Raw genomic sequence first — 22,010 nt, 5'->3', positions numbered from 1 at the left:
GATTAATTTTGCTCAATTCTGGTCTCTTTGCATCTTTGATTTGCATAAGGAGGCCAAGCTGGATATGGGCAATGACACAAACTTGTTTTCAACTCGCCATCTGAAAAGGTACACAGCCTCTAAAGATCAAACTATTTTCGGACCCCTTAGACATTTTCCAATGTATATCTTGGAGTCCATTAGAGTCATAAATCTTAAGTAGCTAACCAGATTGTGGTTACGAGTCGTATTGCCCCATACCACTCTTCCCCACTAAGATCGAGTCAGTCTACCTCATCCCCTACTGTAAAACATGTTCCTTATACTACTATAGTCCCTACTGCAACACAGGTCCCCCTACTACCGTAGACCAATCTGCTTGGCCCCAATGAACGTTGTGAAAAATGGAGTTACTCCCTCTAAAAAATGCAAGTCCAAAACCGTAGAATCCTATGTTGCGGTTCATCACTCTCCTTCTAAGACTCAAGATCCCCCAGTAAATGTTTTAGATAACATTCCTCATGAGTCTTCAAGATTTGGAAATGTCTTCAGAAGAAAGAAACTCAAACTCACTGCCAGTAAAATCCATATGCAAACCACGACTAATACCGCAGTCTCTCACAAGACTCTGGTAGTCATTGGAGTCACCACAAACTCACCCACCCACACCCCATCTCACCACTCAGATACAATAAGTGTATCTATTTCATCTCATCTTGGAGACACACCCCCAGTCGGATCCCAAGTGGATCCTATTGGTTCCAGTCGCCCTAAGGTTTCCAGGGCATCACACTAGCACCTTTTTGATCCTGAGCAGTTGAACTCCATATTACTTTATGTCACACAAACACTACAAACACCTATTGCACCGCAGGGCACTTCTTCATCCTAGCCAAAATTGAGCCGCGGCCAGACTTGACTTGAGGTCAAGGAGACCGAGGAAGCTCAGGAAATCCTATTCCTCTAACATTACTTACATGTGGTCTAGGCATGGGAGCATAATTGTGTAAGGAACCACGAACCCAAGGGACACCTTGGCGCGACAAGGATTTGACGGATACAATACCGATGATTCTTAGTCTCAATATCGTCAATGTACCAAGTCCGGACTCAGGAATTTTGGTGTGTTTAAAAGGGCAGTACAAGCAAGGAAAGCTCAAGAATTCCAACAACAACAACAACAACAAAAAGAGAAGGATATTCATATTGTAGCAAAATATTGGGCGGAATCTTTCAACAATTCCAAAACAGTCCATGATATCCTTTCAATTCAACAATGGGTATCAACCATGGAGGCAACATTTAAAAATGCTCAACGAATGGAGAATATTGTTGGCACTTCCAAACCTCTCCTAATTGCTTAAATTCATGACTCCAACGACGACGGCACCACAATTGAGATAAGCTCAGCCCCAATGTTCAAATTTGATGACATTGATCTGGAAGATGTTCAACAGCCTCCCCACTCAAAAGAATTTATGATGGTCTTTGAAGATGAAGATTCGAGTGGATCTCAATACTCCACTTCCAAACCAAAAGCGAAGAAAAAGAAGAAGATTGCAGTATTAAGAAAGGAATTTCTCAGACTCCAGGCCAAAGTCGATCAGATCCTGGCCACAGTCACGACTAAAGAACCACATAAAATCGAAGTTCCTACACCGCAATCTCTGGTGGAAAGTGTGGAAACCATCGAGACTAGGGAAAGGATGCTTGCTCAAAGAGTTAGTCTCAAGATGGAAATGGGAATCCAAGATGTAGATAATTGCTGATCACAAGGAGTTCTTCTCAATTGTGGAAAAGCTCATCAAGGAAATAATTGCACTGAAGGATGAGTTCAAAGTATGTCTTCAAGAACAAGCCATTCACTCCAACAAGTTGGCCGAAGAAACTCATAATGCCTATGAATCCAGTATTGCGGTCCTACAAACCACCATCAACAGCTTACAAAGATCCTTAACTATAAACTCAAGTATTGATGAGATCCTAAGGCTTACCATGAGAATCTATCAATTACTCTTCAACAAAGAAATTCCCAACATCAGCTCTGTGAATAAATGAAGTCTCAATTTAATGAAACTTTTTCAAAAATTGATCGTCTTAAACAGTGGTTTGAGGAGCAATAGATTGTTACTTCCTCATAAGGGGAAAATGAGACTCATCCGCATTTCCATCATGAAAAAGGCCCTTCGCGTTCAAAGACTCCTTCAATTCATCTAACCCCTCCAAGAATCCAACCTTCTCCTTCCAAAGAACAAGACAAACCACCAACTTCACAACAAACTCCACCGCAACAAGATCCTCATCAATCTCCACAACAGACTCCTCCGCAATTCAGAAATTTGGAGCCCACAATTTCTTCGGATCATTCTAATGACTCACCGGCCACTCTTTAAAGAAAACGAGACTGGAGGGCCGCGAAGTTTGTTGAACAAATATGGAGGGCACATGGATTTGATACAACCATGGATGACTGTTGAATCAATTCTTAGGTAAACCCTACCCGCAGGATTCCAGATGACGATTATAGGCCAATCCTAACGTACGTTGAACCTCCATTTGACGAATATTGGGACATACCAATCTCTCCAAACTCCAAGTCTTTCCCAGTTTTTGAGCCATTTGATCTCAGTCTTCCGGATGATTAAAGACTCCCCCTTGAATTCGAACACTTAAATGTGTTTCATGCCAAACATGGTACTGACTTTGAAAAGATCTGTTACAATGACAGGCCAGAATGGGTTAAGAATTATAAAGTGAGGAAGTTCATGAAAACTGATTTTGTTCAGTATACCCTCACCAGGAGAGGAGATGACTACATCAGAACGCAGGCTAATTTCCCCTGCATGAACTCGGAAGAGGTTTTTCTAATTGCAAGGGTTTTTCAAATCAAAGCTAAAAAACATCCGAAGATGAAGATTGCGTGTGAAAAAGCTTGTGAATTTCTCAAGGCATTTGTCACACCCCCAAATCGGAACGGTGAAAATGTTCGGGGGCGGAGGACGTCATGTACAGTATCACAGCAATGCATAATAGTAATCAAAGTACAACAACCATAGTATTTAAAAATTTGTAAGTTTTACATCTGTGTTCAAAACATAGTATATATGACACTAAAAGTACAAGTTTAAAAGACATGAGTCTATTGAGCTCCGTCTTCTCAAAAATTCGGGTGTACCTGTCTACTGATTTGTGACAACCCGATACTTTCTAGTCAACAAAAGTCAATTTCGTTAAATAAAATTTCGAATTTTTTTTATTTCGTTAAGCTCATGAGGGTTAGTCAATGATTTAAGTTATATAAATAAAAATTGTATAAGTATTCAGAACCACAAACACTCGAAAAAATAAGTTTTTCCTCGAAAATCAGCAAAACTCGTTCAGCTAGGAGTTTTTGGCCGAAAACCCAACCGTATATATTTGTTTCATCCGAAAACTGACTCATTTTCCCACCTTTTCACCGGAAAACTCTCTCAAAAAGCTCCCAAGAACACTCATACATTCAAGTAGGAACCTTCGAATCTTCATATTTTCACCAAGAACACCAAGAACAACCTTCATATCTTTAAGGGACCGAAAACCCAGCAGAACCAAACACTTGATTCCATCCGAAAACCAGTTCTTGGCCGAAAACAGTTTCCAACCAAAAACTATATTGAACCGAGAACCTTGTTCTCGGGTTAAGCTTGACCAAAAACCTTTCCTTTCACTTCTACCACTCTCGATAACTATTCCTAATAAAAAACAAGTGTTTTCTAACACTTTAAATTAATGGTATCTCTAATATTAAATACAATTATGTGTTTAATTAGCATTAGGATTTCTTTAATCCCACGTACAACAACTCGAGGGTCTTCTTTTCAGTCTGATATCTAGCTGCAAGCACACACTAACTGTGAGTTCATACCTCTACATTTTCACTATTTTTAATGTTTTTTGGGGGTGGGGGAATACAAGTAAAACACAAGGACTTTTGTGTTTTCATACTAACGATTTCAAACAGATTAAAAACTTTTGCAATTGATACAAACAGAGAATTTACTATATTTTATAAAAATGTTCACATATTTTTATCCCTTATGTAACATGTTGAGCATAAGGGTAGTTTTCAACATACAACCATAATTGCAAAGTTTTCAGTACAATACATATCGTACATTCAAACTATGGTTGATTTAGTTTGGGAACATTACAGAACCCTTACAGAATTCAATTCATGCAACGAGAACATGCATACAAAACTACAATAGGTATAGTTTAGGATTTAATACACAGTTTTACTAACTCAAGGACCTTATACATTAACGAACATATAAACTATATTAGATATACTTTATGGTATACAACACTATTTTCCGAATACAAGAGTATCATACTAAATAATTATTTAAGTATAACTATTTTTACTCTACAAGTCGTACATACGGTTTCAAGTACAAGAGAACAATACAACACTACACGTAAACTTGTAAATACAGGGTTGTGAGGCACTACTTCAATTGTACCCTCCGGGGGTACGGAACTAAATCCTACTACAGTATAACCAGAGTCTCCTGGAGGGAGAGCGTGATATTTGTGTATAGATCTATACGAGACTGCAATCCCACACCTGAACTGCTAGCCGCAGTTAGACAGGCATGCCTGCGGTGACAAATGTCATAACATCCGACGCCTGAATAACATCGTAGAGGTCACTAGGTCACATTAAGCATGGTTATACCAAAATCACAACAGTATAACTAACCATTTGTTAACGGGATTTCAATTCTTCAATTAGTTTTATTTTAATTAATGGAACTATTATACACTACACTGGAGGATTCCAGGGATACAAACACATGGTTTCATTTTAAGTAATAAAACTATTATACATACTGGTAGTAGCTAGGATTTTCATACAAGAACAAACTATACATACTAGTGGTAGCCAGGGTTTTCATACGAGATCATACTATACATACTGGTGGTAACCAGGGTTTTCATACAAAACTCACTATACATACTGGTGTTAGCCAACATTTTCATATAATACATTACTTTACATTATTAGTGGTATCCAGGGCTTTCATACAAGAGTTTTCATACAAAACAATACAATACAATACAATATGGCTGGTGGTAACCCGGCATACAAACTAACACTTTCATATACAACTACAGAATACAGTAACAAACATACACTTTGGTCTTAGGGTTTAAGACTACTTTACATTACTAACGAATATATTGGATTTTCTTGAGAAACAGACAAACATTTTCATAGATTCAAAGACGGGTTTTCATTACAAAAATATACTTATGAACTCACCAACTTAAATGTTGATACACTTTCAAAACCACTTGTATTCTCAGGGAACCGGCAGGCAGATACACCCACAGATTTTGAGAAGACGGAGCTGTTAGGGTCGCGTCTTTTATACTTTTGTTATACATTTTTGTTGTCATAAAAATTATATATTGAATAGAGGTAAATACTTTACTTATTCAATGTAATGGTTGTGTTTACTTTGATTACTATGATGCAATTATTGTGATACTGTACATGATGTCCTCCGCCCCCGAATGTTTCTGCGGTCTCGGTTTGGGGGTGTGACATGATTCCCTAAGAACACAAGTAGTTTTGAAAAGGTGTCAACAATTAAGTTGGTGATTTCATAAGTATGTTTGCAACTGAAATCTGTTTTCTTATTCCTTGATAATATAAACATGTTTTTCCCAGAAAATGCTATATTTTCTATTGTGGTGTATTGTAAGCAAAATGTATGAAAGTTACTATACTCTGAAGTAGTAAAATGTAGTTTAGTTCACATTAAACCATGAAAAGTATGTTTTCTCTATACTGAAATCGTATTCTGTATTTATACTTGTAAAATACTGTATTATAGTTTTATTATTAATAAAACTATGTAAAGTTATTTACTTATTCACACACTAATCATTTTGTTCAATATCAAATTGTGAGTTATTATAACCATGCTTGATGACCTAAGATGGTCTGAACACGATGTTCTTCAGGCGTCGCAATTGGTAGGACATTTGTCACCACAGTTCTACCGACCTAGCTGTTGCAAGCAACTCTGGTGCGGGATTGTCAGTCCCATATAGATCTATACATAAATGTCGCGCTCTCCCTCCAGGAGACTCTGGTTATACTTTCAGGAGTTGGTGGGTACTTAGAAAAGTACGTGAAGGTTGTCTCATAAATGCTATATTGATGATTACGCATAGAATAATGAAAAGTTACTTTGTAATAAATATACTGTAAGTATGTTTCATAAACTATATTAAATATAGTTTATATGTTTCTTTTTCAGTAAGGTATTCTGTTTGTTTTCTGTAATGTACTCTATTTGTTTTTTGTTTTGTAATCTGAACCTTGTAACCAATGAATAAGTTCCCTAAACTATACCTATTATAGTTTATATGTTTGTTATACTATAATGAAAACCTTTGTTAAATTCTGTAATAGTTTGTTTCTTGAAATCCACTATTTATATTCAAATAATACTAAAACGGTTTGAAAACCATTTTATATTTATATAAATATAATATTTATATAATTGTGATTGATTAGACATTTGAATAAATAACTTTACCCCAAGCTCACAACCAAACAAGGAACATGAAATGGGGTCAAATTACATATTCTAAATCTGTTGAATCCTAATTATATAATTTATACATACATAAATATATAATTTTTGATAGTGATAACAATTTAAAAACATTAAAAACATTTAGATATTTGCACAATCTTTATTGTGTTTCACTTGTATCCCCCCTAAAACAATTAAAAATCACGAAAATGTAGGGTTATGAACTCACCTCGTGTGTGAGTTCCTGATTGGTTTTGATGTGGTTGCGATGAATCCTGGTATAGAATACGTGTCATTAATCGTTTCCTAATTATATTTTACACATAATTACATGTATAATTAGATAACTAGTATTTTAACAAAGTAAATGATATTAGTTCATATGGATTACTTACAAATAGTGAATAGATTATAAATGCAGATACGAAGTGTTCTTGAGAGTTTGAAGTTTAACTGGGTAGATACTTTGATACTTGAGAGCATATGAAGTGAGAAATGTATTTTCGTTACTGAATGTGTGTGAAATGAATTCAGTTGTTAATATGATATCTTAAGTATGAAGGATAATCCTAAGGCGGTGAATGTAATGTTTACGTTGTAATCACATTGGGAAAATCAACTTTGGATAAACTTATGAAGTGTTTACGGCCAAAAGATCATATGGGAAAAAGTTCACGGCCAAAGGATCACATGGAAAAGATTTCATGGCCAAAGATCTTCTTGAATGAGGGGTTTCGGATTTGGTTTACACCTTTAAGGGTGTTCACGATCAAGAGCTTCTAGAATGTAGGTGTTTACGCTTTTGAATCCCTTTCTAGATGTTGTTCATGGTTTGGCTTTTGTTTCTTCATGTGCTCACGGTTTACTATCCAACCGTGAACATCTTTTAGTTTCACAAATTGGACTGTGAACACATCTTCTAGATGTTCTTGGACTTTAAACTATTGTGGTGTGTCATTTTGTGATTTAAACTTTAACACCTTAACTTAACTTGACTTGTATATTGAGTTATAAGTGTATAGTTTTCAATAGAAGTGTTTATAACTTATAAATACGTATGATTAACAAGGCATGTATAATTATATACATTAACATATACAAGTATGTATTCTTGTTATCCAAATTTCTTATTTGTTATAATGTTAATTCATTTGTACATGATTGAAACTTAGACTTTATTTGAATCAATTTAGTTTACATGGACTTGAAATAATGGGTTGTTACAGCATTAGTATGCTATTTTGGGAAAATTGACGCCGAAATTCACCCTGTCCTGGCCAAGAAGTTCAACTTTCCAGACTTCGAGCCTACACCAAGCTTTACTGAAGGTTATCAAGACATGTCACTCAGAGCAACAAATTATCCGAAGTTAGGAGTTGTATACAAGAAAGCCAACAATGATCTCAAGTACTTTATACCTGTAACCGCAATGCATCGGTTGACCAAGAAGCAACTGGATACCACCTTGGCTTCGGTTCAAAGATCCAAGAATACAACAGAAGAGGTGAAGTTTAAAATCACCCGAAGAATCTAGTGGATATATAAAGTAAGGAAGTTATAGTGGATCATTATCAAATTCCTAAAACTCAACAAGTTAAGAAGAAAGTTAAAAAGGTCACTTTGGGGGAAATTGTTGACAAAAAAAGTGACCCTCTTTGACTTAATGATCTGCAGTCTTGTTTGTCTACCGCAATTGGAGATGCTACCGCAACTGAAGTTTGTCTACCACAGTTACAGAAGATGTTTTGTCAACCGCAGTGAACCGAAACCTCTACCGCAGTGAAGAATGATGAAGACTTTCTAGTTACATAACTGACTTAGCGTGTTAGCTTAGCTTTATCCAATGAAACTTGCATGGTCACTTAAGTCAGTAGGATATTAATTGTTTATGTCAGATGCAACTTTTTAGGACTCTATAAATAGAGACTCCCTCTTCATGTAATCATATCCACTTTCACGATCTTTTGATCTAATACAGAAATAAAAAGTTCATTCTCTCAAATCTTCATCTTATCTAATATCTAGATCCTCTTCATTTTAAACTGTTCACATTTACTAACTTGTGTTTGACTGCAAACCTTGTTACGACTCAATTTGATGTTTACTTGATATAACTTGTTTCCATTTATATTTCCTTTACATTTCCGCAACTAACTATCTAACACTTCTAACTTATTATTGTTGAGCTAACTTGATCCTTTAGATTAACCTATTCCGCAACTACTACCTTGTACTAACGTTTGTTCAAGTGTTTCCTAAAAGTTTTTCTCTCAACATGCATCATCAAGATTCAAACTTTATACCTTTAGAAGAGAGATCAAGGTGAACAAAGTCTGAATCTACAAGCTCCAATGCAAACAACACTTCTCCAAAGAGTTCCTTCTTGTCCAAGGTGAACCGTGCACACTCCAAAGCACTAAAAAACCACCTTCTTTTGCTCAAAAGGCTCAAACTAGGGTTAGGGTTTTCATGGGAGGGTGTTGGCAAGGTGGAGGTTGAGAAAGGAATGAGTTTGGGGAAGTTAAGGAGCTTAAATAGGGCTCAAGTCACGAATATAAGGTTTAGGCATTGATCGCATATGCGTACTCCATGTATGCCTAGTACGCCCAACATACTCAAGGTACGCCCAACGTACTCCATGTATGCCTAGTACGCCGAGCATACTAGACTAAGCCTCAAAACCTTCCTAACTTCAAACGGTCATAACTTCTTCGTTCCAACTTCGTTTTCGACGATCTTTATATCCATGGAAAGGTATTTAAAAAGCTATACAACCCTATCTAATGACAATTGACTTAAAACATATCGAACTAAAATCCATAATTCATAAAAGAAGTCAGAAACACTACTTTTCCCATTTTACCCTTTGACTCCAAAACACGAACCGAACTCTTGGATCACGTAATCTACATTACCCACATCCGAATGGGTCTAAACCTTTATTTTCCATGGCGATCGTCTGCTTGTTCTCCTCACTCCACGCCATCACTCGAAAAGGCCGGAAATCCCGCATGCCTACTACAGTTGCCTCCTGGTCTACACAACCATGAAAAAGTCAAGCTGCCCCTCAAGTTTTTATCTTGAAAAGATAGCTCTCCCCACTTTGAAACGGCTAACCACTGCTGCCGTCGTCGATCGATTAAAACCCCGAACCGGCTTAAAGAACTGTACTAACCTCATGGTATAAATAAAGAGCTAATTAATCAGTATCGAAAATCTTTGATGACAAGGGGTCGTTGGGGAGTCTTCACAATAAATCGGCTCAACAAGACTTGATAACAAGTTTTATTTATAATTGGATGCTGGTCCCTTTTGAAATATGCAAGATTAGGTCATATTTTGGGCTTCCAGCACTCGTGTTTTTAAGTATATATGGGCTAGTAGAGCTACGTTGTTTTTGTAAAAAGTTGGAGTTTCTATCTTTATTTTAATTATTAATTGTTTCCTTTTTCATAAATGCTAAGTTATAAATTTAGAATTCTTTTATGGTTTATTTTCCTTGTTAATTTGAGTTTTTAGGATGCAAGGACTTTCTATTTCCTAATGGATTTGAGTTTTTTAGTAAGTAATTTTCTTATTGTCTAGGATTACTATTTGTGTAAATATAACAACACTAAGGTAAAAAACTTAAGTTTTCAATAAATTTTTAGAGGAATTAGGGATTAATTATTAAAGAGCACAGAATATTCTTCATGAGTTTTAAGTATTCGATATCATTTCTTGCAATTTCCGTTCCAAGTTAATTATGCATGGAAGAAGCATGGTATCAAAATTGCTTCGGATGTTTATGTATTATGTAATATGGATGCCGAAGACATTGAACATGATTTAATCGGTAATATATTTGCAGTTTTGGTTTAGAATTGGCACTTTATTGGTGTGGTTTATCTCTTCCGTACCCAAGTACTTCTCAACATTCCATAGATTCATTTTGCAGAAATGGTAAATCCAGTGAAGAGAAAAAAGTAATAGCAACACCAGTTGAAATTATATGGTTAAAATTAAAATATATGTACAGATGTACTACACAAAAATTCAAAGAGTAATCGTGAATTAAACTCACATTGACATTACATCACGTAAAAAAGAATACATAAAGAAGAGTACCCCACATATATATATAAGCCAAAAGAGATGATATATTAATACTATAAAGATCGATAACTCTAATCATAAACTAATTCTAGCTATATATACAAATACTAATGTCAAGGAAACTATTATATATATAATAAAATAAATGACACATGCTTTAATCCAATTTTCTAATGAGAAACTTGACTTGAATCCGATTGAGTCGAACTTCACCAATTGAGTTCAAGAAGGATTGATACTTCGTTATAGAACTTCCAAATTGAAATTGTTTTATACAACATAGTTATTACATACGTTTTCAAATTATTCAAGATTTCGAATAAAGCCAGAATCCTTCTTGAGCCGAATTCAATTATATACACATCAAGAAAGATGTTCTTAAATTTCATATTTAGCCAAACTTAATCTAATCAGACACAAGCTTTGACTCATTTGAACTGATACATGCATGTAGAGAACCAAATTCGAAAGATGTGTGGTCAAAATTTAAGAAAAGGAAACTTATACATGATGTTGAGGTGTGAAGGCCCCGTCGGTTGGACCCAAATAAGTGGCTTCATGCGAAACCACCAAAAATTTCACAACACGTACGGAAAGATACGGAAATCTGTACTATTTACTCCTCAATTATATAAACTGAATGCAAGAGATTAAATTATCGAATCATCCAAAAGAAATTTATTATTGGTAGGTCAAGGAGTCGGAAGCTGCTAGTGACGGCAGTAGTAATAGCAGTACACGGAATGGGCAGCTAATTGCCAGCTGGAAGATATGGAAGTAAACGACATCGTATCCATGGCATCACCTTCCTGAGAACAAGCTAATATATAACAGAAAAATGGTTTTGGTTTTTTAAGGTTTTGTGATTCGTCACATTTAACATCAATAATGTTTTTTATTATGTCCGTTTACTCTTGGAAAATGGAATCAAGTGCTAGTTGAATATGTTGAATATTTTTAGTAAGAAGAATTAATATAAACAACTTGTAAGCACAATTCGAGTTACAAATATTAGGTAATGGTATCTATAAACTAATAAACCAAATGAATTTTTTTAATTGTAGAAATACCAAAACTGAGATATGTGTTCCGGATATTTATTCCGGACTACTGTTTTCATGAGATTTTTAACAAAATTAATGGTTTTTTTTTAAGTATTCTTACATTCTCACGAGATTTTAACGAAAATAACCTTTTTTTTATATTTTTGAAAAATAATTATATTCTTTCGAATGCTTCATTCTGGACTACTATTCATATATTTTTTTTCAAAGAAATCTCTTTATGTATATCAGAAGTACCTATTTCGAAGCGTCTAAATGAGTATTTACTATTGAATGCTCCATTTTTGGATTTGATTTTCAAATTTCATAATTATTTTTTGGTTTTTTTTCAGTTTGTTAAAATAAAATATCCGGATTTTAATTTTTTGTTAGATTTAATTAAAAATGATTTTTTTTCTCGAAATTTAGAAATTGTTCTTTTAATTTCGGATTTTTCTTGAACTTCCAAAGTGTTATTTTTTTTTTTTATCAAAATCTAAACTTCCAATCTGGAATTTGTCCAAAATTTGGAATATTGGTCCTGTACGCTGGGCATACCCACGCGCCTCCTACATTCTATGCATGGCCCTTCTTTGCCAACTTTTCCATTGAGGGGCCAAAAATGACAACAACTTCAAAATTTTATAACCCTTTCATCCTAAATCCGTTTCCGACGAACTTTATATCCACGAAAAGGTGGCGAGAATCCCTACGCTTCTAGCAACACACCCTGACCATAAACCTTCTTGAATAAAACTCAAAGCCCATAAATGACCAGAAAGCCCCTAGCCTCGGCTTTTGAAATCCCTTAATGAATATTTTAGAACAGGGTGTTACACTCTCCTCCACTTAAACTAGACTTCGTCCTCGAAGTTCGCTATGGCCAACTATCCTGCAATCTGCTCACAACCTTCTTGCCCGACGCACACTTCTCCTGTTTGGTCCTATCCTCGGAGGACCGCCTCCAATGGCCCTCTCCCCGGTCAATTAACTACCCCATACCATACTTCTCTTATCACGACTATCCCAGTCTTAAGATTTCGTTGTCCCTTATCCGCCTTCCGGATGAACCGAGACCACCCTGGTCCCAACTAATCTACTGATAACTGGGTTATCGGACTCCCACCGGTTACTACACCCCGGCACAATCTGTCAGTCGCTCCCAGCGACTTCCGAAGAAACTTCGGCTATCTACAACTACTCTATCTATCCTGCCACTCTGTCCTTACAAGTCCTGGGATCCTCGATCCCTTATCCTAACCCTACGGTCTCTACCAGGTCTCACCTGTATCACTATAATCACATGAGCCCCGCCCATAGGTCTCACCCGAACCATTCTACTGAGCTACTCTACTCCTAGGTCTCACCTTATACTATTACTAACATACGGGCCTCGCCCACGGGTCTCACCCAACTCTATCTTGGAGCGGCCTCTCCCAAGGTCTCACCTCTCTAGGGATATGTCGGCCAACTCCATACTAAATCTCAACGAACTATCCTTTCTTGATCCCTACTTTGTTATCTAGGAGATACGGGCCTCGCCCAAACTCCACTAACTAGGAGATACGGGCTCACGCCCATAATCCTATGACTTAAGAGATATGGGCCCTCGCCCACACTTCTCTAACTGGTTACTAATGAAGTTGCGGCTATCCCGCAGTCTTACCACACTCTCCATACTGACTATACCACTATCTACTAATCCGAAAGCATCCTAAATTGCACTTACTCTCGCTCCCGACTTCTAGAATAGTTCTCCCCCACTTCGATTCTACTAAACGCCTACATTCCCCAACATAAGAAGGATTCCCAATCCTTTTCTCTATCAAAAGAGGTCAATCTGCTGACATCCAACCCTTACCACTGCTTAGCAACAACCAACACGATTACTAAACCACTCTAGAAAACTAATAAGGAACTTCCCGAACCCCACTCACACCTGCTACTACGATTGCATCTTAAAAACCGGCTAGAAAAGAGGGTACTACTATGAACTACCGACCGAAACCCATGGTATGCAGATGGCATATAATCCGAACACAACAAGAAAATCATTACATACATTCACTTAACATAATTATAGTACCATAACAATATATTCAAGAATAAAACTGACATGAAATCAAAAGATACTCACCTGCAACGCCCGGTGCTGCTCACGCCTCCACTGTAGACACCTGGAAAGCCCTGCTCCCCACCGCAGGCACCTCAGCTCGGCCCTGACGGCCATCCGTGATCCTCAAGGTTGCAGGGGAAGGTGCCATCACCTGTCCTGGCGAAAGAAAACTCGGGCATTGGGCCTTCTTGTGGCCCCTCTGACTGCAATGAAATCATATCAAGTATGATCCCTGAGTGGTGATAGCAGTACAATCCCTACTGAAATGACCAGTCCGACCGCACTTGAAGCAGCCAGAATCACCCCTACTGCCACCCCTGCACGTGCCCTCGTGCGTCCTGCCAGACTTGCCACAACGACTGCAGCCCTGATAATCCCTCGATCTCACATCCAACCCTTTGGGTATCTTGCCTGACCTACAGCTACCTACACCTCTTCCAGCTTCCTCTTCTTGATGTGCTCTAGATCGATCTCCCTTTCCATGGCCTGAGCAATCATATCTTCCAGCGTCTTGCAGCTGGACTTTGCTCACAAACTCCCTGATGTCACTCCTCAGCATCTAGTGATATCGGGCCTTCTTTATTTCCTCGTCCGCGACATATTACGGAACAAGAAGATCCCTCTCTCTGAACTTGGCGGCGATTTTCGCCACTATCTCAGTAGTCTGTTGGAGGTCTTGAAACTTCCTTGCTAACTGCTGCACCTCAATAACTGGTGCAAACTTGGCCCTGAACCTAGCCGATAAATCAGTCCATGACATTGCGTCCAACGCGGCATCATCTCCAATAGCATGACCAACCTCCTCTCACCAATCTTGTGCTTTGTCCTTCAGAATACACGAGGCAAGTCGTACCTTGTCCCCCTCGGGACACCGGCTCGTACGGAAAGCGTTGGCGACATCAGCCAACCGCCTGCTGCTAGCAATAGGGTCCCTGGCCCCATGGTAACCCGGAGCTCCACAAGCCCTGAACTCTCGGAATGTCAAGGTACGGGCCCCCACTAGAGCCATCATCTCAGCGCGAAAAGCCCCCAGTTTCTCATCCAGAAGCTCTAAAATACCCTCCTTGACCGAATCAAAGGTCACATGAGTCTGGTCTAGAATATCGCGCGTAATCTCAGCTAATATAAACTCCCTCATCCGCTCCTCGAGCTGCTCGACTCCTGATCCTGAGCCTAATCCCTCTTTGGGACCTGATCCGCCCACTGGTCTCTCACGCAACGCCACCATGCTTAAACATATCATAACAACCATCAGAATATTCCTTACTGACGAGGGACTCACTATAAGTTTCCTGGCCTCATCTTGGCCCTTCTTGAATCGAGTACGGATCCTCTGCTTTCAGTAGTATGGGTCTATACTACCTTCCACATCTATCCGTACTTTCCTCAAGAATTGCCTCAACTCCACTAAGTGCCTTCTACTCACACTGCTCCCAACACTAATCTCATCCTAGGCTTGCCCTAGGGTAACCTCCAACCCGCAGCCAGTCCTCAACTATTGAAGGTATCTTTATAATTCCAATTAGCCATTACCTGAATACCATCACATGTGACGAGGCTCAGATAATCCTTTAAGTAAAGGACTCATCCCTACACGGTTAGACTCAGACAAGAGCTGCGCAATATGGCCAAATCCAGCACTTTGAGATTATTCAACCCTGATCATATGTGACTTGACGTATTCACCTAATGGCTAACTCCCATCAGTCAGAGTCCCACAAAGCACAAAGCAAGTAGCATTCAGACAAAAGGGAAATCTAACCAGGACATAATCAAGCAATTCTACCCGCATAACAAGAATTTGTACTAGCATGCAATTCATAAAGCTCATACACATATAATAGGCACATAAGGCATCCTTCCTAGATCCTCAGTCCTAGTCTAGCATGCAGTTCTCATACTCATATCATAACATACACTTGTATGGGTAATTTGGGGTACTTACTTGAGCTCGATTGATTACATGCACCACACCCTTTCCTCTTTTCAAAGTTCTTCTTTTTATACTTTTCTAAAGTTGTTTTTCTTTGCTCAAAACCTTTTCACAAAATTGATTTTTCCTTTTTGAAAATGTCTATACGAATTCCTCAGTTTGATTCTAGACACACCCGAGGGTGTATCCGAATCCCTCAAACCAATGCTCTGATACTAACTTGTAACGACCCAAAAATCAATACCAAAAATTTCATTTTTAAACCACAAATTGTCAACCATTCATACAAAACATATCACGTCAGAGTATCATGACCAAAACATTATTTTATTTTATCAGAGTAAACATCCCAGGCTGAATAAACAATGGTGTGTGTCATGCGATCACCCCGAGCTCTTCCCTCCGCTACCGGAAATACCTAAAACCAAAACTGAAAACCATAAGCACGAAGCTTAGTGAGTTCCCCAACCTACCACATACCATGCATAATCACATACTGCAAGCACTGGGCCACGCTCGCTATTTCAGGCCCCGCCTGGCTTCGAGCCCCGCTCGGTATACAGATCTGTTTTACTTTAGGCCCCGCCTGTCTTTGGGCCCCACCCGCTAAATGCACGTAAACATATAACCATAGCACATAACACATATACTGAACATACCCTGCTGCATTACTGTCCTAAGGCCTCACCTGTCTTGGGCCTTGCCCCTGTCCTACTACTAGTGAGATATGGAACCCCGTCCACATTCTGCTAGTGGTGGGGTACGGGACCTCGCCCACACCCACCTCCATACCAGGTACATACAAATATCATACAAACAACAAGTATAAATTATCATGCAAACATTCCTCGGGCGCCCGCCCAACATCGGACCTTAATCCAGAATCACCTACTAGCATACAGTGCCTAGGGCTAACCCCCGGGTCTTAATTCATAAAGTCCTCTTCCATGTTTAAGTGCTTAATACTCCGATTTAAAGGCTACAAACTCAAATCCAAGTCCTCTTCCATGTCTTAATTCATAAAGTCACTAACTTGGTGACTTGCAATCCACCAAATAAGTCCAAACTCAAAATGTGACAACATACTTTCATTCCAAGGGCTAGATCTCAAGCATGAGCACAAATAAGTCCTAAAGGTTGGAACTTTACTGCTTATGGGACTCATATGACTCTAAGGGAGGCAACCCTGGTCTTAGAAACGTGCTTGAGTCCCAAAGATCCATTCTTGGGACCAAAAGGGTCCATAAACTTGCACTAAAAGAGATCTAAGAAATTAATCATCAGGTTCAAAACTTTATACCTTAAAAAGGTCCAAAATTAGGCAAATATCCCAGATCTATATCTCCTCCTTCAGTTCACCACCTTCCTTGATCTTCACTTGTTGAGAAAATGGCTTTACAACAATTGAATACTCTCCAAAAGCCTCCAAAGCTCCAAAAATACTCAAAGGAGGGTTAGGGTTTCGTAGCAGCTCTCTAGGGTGGAATGGAGGCTGAAACTTGAGGGTATAACATTCCTTATATAGTGGCATGCCCTGGAATTAGGGTTCCTAGACACTGAGCGTACGCTAGGCGTACGCCAAAAAGCTCCCGCGTCCACCACCTTTCATACGTTGGGCGTACCCACGCGCCTCCTACTTTCCATGCATGGCCCTTCTTTGCCAACTTTTCCATTGAGGGGCCATAAATAACAACAACTTCAAAATGTTATAACCCCTTCATCCTAAGTCTGTTTCCGATGAACTTTATATCCATGAAAAGGTGGCGAGAAGCCCTACGCTTCTAGCAACACACCCCAGCCCGAAACCTTCTCGAATAAAACTCAAAGCCCATAAACGACCAGAACGCCCCTAGCCTTGGCTTCTGAAATTCCTTAATGAATATTTTAGAACAGGACGTTACAACTCGCCTAGCCAGGTAAAATCACCGATTCTTCTAAAAATCATACCTCTCTCATACGGGCTCTATTTTTAAATTCTTTAAATCCATGTGTAGCTATCAACGATTAATACAACTATCATTTAGACTTCATCGGTTGATTCTCGTCCAATCTTAAATAATGCTAATAACCGTGCAAATTTCATAACTGCTTTATACGAATTCCATTCTTGATTGCCTTTATATCGACCGACTCCTATTTACGAGATCGTCAACTCTCGTTTAGATTATTTTAGCTAACAATCAAGCGATTTGAATTTCGAATTTTGTGTCTGCATTGCTACGCTGATACTTCAAAAAATTATAACTTCCTCTCACAAATTCATATTTGCAAGTTCTTTATATGCACGTTCTTAGGTTTACAAATACTATGACTTTCGTTTAAATTTCTTAGGCTAATAAACAACTTATCTAAAATTCACTTTTTTTTTGATACGTTGAGTCATGTCAGTTAAATCGTAAAACTTCGAATAAGCATAATTTCTTCATACGAAGTCGGATTTATGTGTTCTATAAATATATGGAAAAACTAGTATTGACGTTTTCTACATATTTATGATGATTATTTCGGCTCAAAAGTAATATATTTCTATTTCATATTTTATAATTATTACTTAATATTACAATCTACAGCTATAGTAAAAATGGAGTGTTACACCTGAGTCGTTACTTCTATTTGAATTTTTTATTTTGAGGTCGTTGCAAATGTCGTTGAATTCAATTATTTTTAACCTCATATCCCGTCATTTTGATGAAATCTCGTTGAGATGTCGATACATATTTTTGAATTTCGTTGTGGAAATGGTTTTGAATAGATTCCAATAAGTATTTCTTCATTAAAGGTCTACAGACACAGAAATCCAAGCATGAATATATAGTCATGGTTGTTGAATAGATTCCAATAAGTTATTTCTTATTTTTCCTCTCAAGGTTGTTGGGTTCGGAGATTTGGTTGTTGTGGAAATTGTTTCATAGGAGAGAGTAAGAAATTATTTATGAATGTATTGTCATGTGAATACTAGAGGAAGAAATAAATGATGTGAAAAAGTTGTAGTTAAATAATTAATATTTATAGGAAAAATAGAATGGTTTAATAGTTAATTTAAATTTCTAGCTGTTTTTCTTGCAAATCGCCTCCTTCAATGTGATTCTTCCGTTGCCTATCATCACAGAATTTTTTTTTGTTTGAACCACCAAAATTTTATTACCACTACCTAGCAAGATGCATGGACATGAAGAAAAAACAAACAAGCCAAGAAAGTTACAAACACAAGAAGAGATTACAACTCCATATAAGCCCAATTACATTTTTCTATTTTACCCTTATGTTTAACCCATCCACACCAAAGAAATGACATTGTTAGCTAGTAAACTTTGAATCAATTATTCTCCTTAAACAATCGACATAAAATACACCATCGGGGAAGTGATTAGACTTTAACTTATCAGACGTAAGGGGAAAAAGTCGGGTGTTTTATCATAGATACCACAAGAGACCACGAATATAACACTTCGGATGGTGTGCATGACCATGGCTACAAGCCACGTGGCCATTAAAGCCTCGCATGACAAACAAACCTCACGGCCTAAGGGCCAACATTAGTGTGACTACATCAACATGAATGTCACCAAATTTTAGAAGAAATAATAGTATTACAATAAATGTCAACTTTTTTTTTTGTGACAGGTCATCGACAAAAGTCAAAAGTTATGATAAAGATACAGAGAAATTTTTGAGAGAACAAGATACATAAATTTTCTTTGATTATTAAAAGCAGCAGAATTTGTCAAAATTAATTTAAATTAAACAGTGATCTTCAAGAAATTAATAGGAAGATCACCCAAAGAATAAAGAATTAATAATATTTAATAATTTGTTTCCACATGAAGCAGCAGCACCAAAAATTCAGCAGAAGCTCCAAAGAGGAATATCACCAACATCTTCATAAACATCTTCGATCAACAACGAACACATAGGATCCAACATTGACTCATCGAACATTACGTCATTATATATCGGTGCATCCAAGTTGCACCAAGACCATGGTTCATACACAGTCGTCTCAAAAAAATCACTTTCCAACATGATTTCATTACCAACGGGAGTCGTTGGTAAATGCAAAGACGATGAAGATGGGGAGGAGGGTAACGACGGCAATGATGAACTCGTGGTGGTGGGCTCAGCGGTCGCCGCCGCTACTGCTGCCACTTTTTGGATTGATTTGGGTGACATGGCGGTGGTTGAATGGTGGAGATGGTGGTAGTTATGGGGAGGGAAGTTGAGATTAGCCGATGGTCCTTTGAGACACAAAAGAGCAGCGTCGTAGGCTCTGGCTGCAGCCTCCGGTGTTGAATGTGAGCCTAACCATATTCTTGTTTTCTGATTAGGTGCTCGGATTTCAGAAACCCATGAACCCCAGCTTCTCATCCTCACTCCTCTATACTTCTTTTTGCTCAACGTGTCCAAATGGGTATCGTGGTCTTTTCTCTTCATCGGGTGCTTGAAACTTTTATGTTCGTTTTTAAGTTAGACTCGAACCTTGAAATAAGTGAAGGTGAAGAAGGTCGTATTGTGAATTTATAGTGTTTTGAGTGAGGAGAAGACAAGTGAAATGGATGACAGAAGATGTCTTTCTATTCAAATGTGGAAATGACTATTTTCTCCTTCCGTTCTAATGAGTGAAACTTTTTAAATGTAAACACCTTCAACTATTACTTATTTGTCATTTAAATCCATAAACTTGAGAATAACATGAAACCCATTTAAGCAATGCTACATTCTTCTTGAAAATAATCCGTATTGGATTTCAGAATTGTATAATTAAGTATATTAAAATTTTACTTAGTGTATTGAAAAACTAATAATATACTTAAATATAAGGGTATGCATCAAACAACATAAACTATACAAACCGCTTGCACCATACTAAACTTCATCACATTACGCGGTTTAGATTTTTTTAGTGCGGTTTGTGGCTCATAATTTTATTAAACTGTAATATGCAGTTTGGTTTGCGATTTTAAATACAAAATGATAGTTCAAACCGCACAACACTGTATGTATGTGTGTATATATATATATATATATATATATATATATATATATATATATATATATATATATATATATATATATATAAATTCGTATGACCCGTATCTATCGAATTTATTATGTATGAATATGAATATGTAAGTTAGAAGTTTTGTTGCATGATTTACACGTCATTATTGCATGCAATTCATTAATATTCATATTCATATGGATCTTGTTCATCATAATTTTGTTACAAGTAAAAAAGGCATAGCAACCATATGTTTAAAAAGCATGGTATATAAAAACTTTGTATAAGAGAAATTTGTTGCATGAGTTAAATATTATTAAAAAATTAAAAAGATAAAACATTTTAAATTTTGTAGTGCGGTTTGCGGTTTTGACTGTAAATTGCACAGAACCACATAAGGAACACCCTACATATGTGTATAAAAGTAGTGATACATTTCAGACCAAGAAATTAAAAAAAAAACATTTAAAAATTAAAACATTAAGTATTTATTAATTTTTAACATAATCACTATACCATCTTTATGTTCTTCATAATATAGCTAATATTCTCTTTCCCTCCAATGGAAAATATACAATTTTTAACTTGATGATGTATTAAAACCCTAATTTTGTAGAGAAAAGAACCAGAAAATATATATATATATATATATATATATATATATATATATATATATATATATATATATATATATATATATATATATATATATACATAACATAATAAAAATGATAGTTTGGACATGTGGGTATTCTACTATTCTTAACTCATAATATTTCATAAAATACAGATTATTCTTCGGAATATGCATGAGCATATATTGTGTGTTATGTAGGTCTGTTCGTGTTTTTATACAATACAAGCAAGAAATGGACTACTTAGAAGAAAAAAGAAGTTGGGGAAATTAATTGAAGTAAAATGTTACTTTAAAACATGAAGGTTACATATGCAAATACATTAAAAAAAGGGGTTGAAAAATAGTTATTCACAAAACAAAGAAGCAGGATTTGAGGAATCTTTGCAAAGAAAAAACGAAGCTATAGAGGATTTAGATATAACTCAGAAGTTTCCTAAGCCAGATAAGAGGGTAGCCTGAATAAATAACTATTCTTATAGGAGTGTGCTTCTAGTACATGTGAATCAAGGGCAAATCAGTAATTAACCATATTGACACATTGTTTGGTTTTTATTTTTAATAATAGAGATACAATAAATAAGATGATCGTTTAACATATTATGGATTTTAGTCCAA

At 37.0% G+C, this 22,010-nt stretch overlaps 1 protein-coding gene across 1 annotated transcript; it reads right to left on the bottom strand.

Moving 5' to 3' along the window:
- Window positions 1-18,998: 18,998 nt before the first annotated feature.
- LOC145001509 (ethylene-responsive transcription factor ERF014-like) lies at window positions 18,999-20,252 on the bottom strand. The gene has a single exon (XM_078960884.1). It carries the CDS (start codon window positions 20,188-20,190, stop codon window positions 19,603-19,605), a length of 588 nt encoding a protein of 195 aa, XP_078817010.1. The 5' UTR covers window positions 20,191-20,252; the 3' UTR covers window positions 18,999-19,602.
- Window positions 20,253-22,010: the final 1,758 nt, after the last annotated feature.

Source organism: Lactuca saligna, chromosome 6, assembly GCF_052625555.1.
Source record: "Lactuca saligna cultivar CGN05327 chromosome 6, ASM5262555v1, whole genome shotgun sequence".
In the NCBI taxonomy this organism is placed as follows: domain Eukaryota; kingdom Viridiplantae; phylum Streptophyta; class Magnoliopsida; order Asterales; family Asteraceae; genus Lactuca; species Lactuca saligna.
Note: the sequence above shows the minus strand (reverse complement) of the source record. Positions and strands in the feature narration are given on the sequence as shown.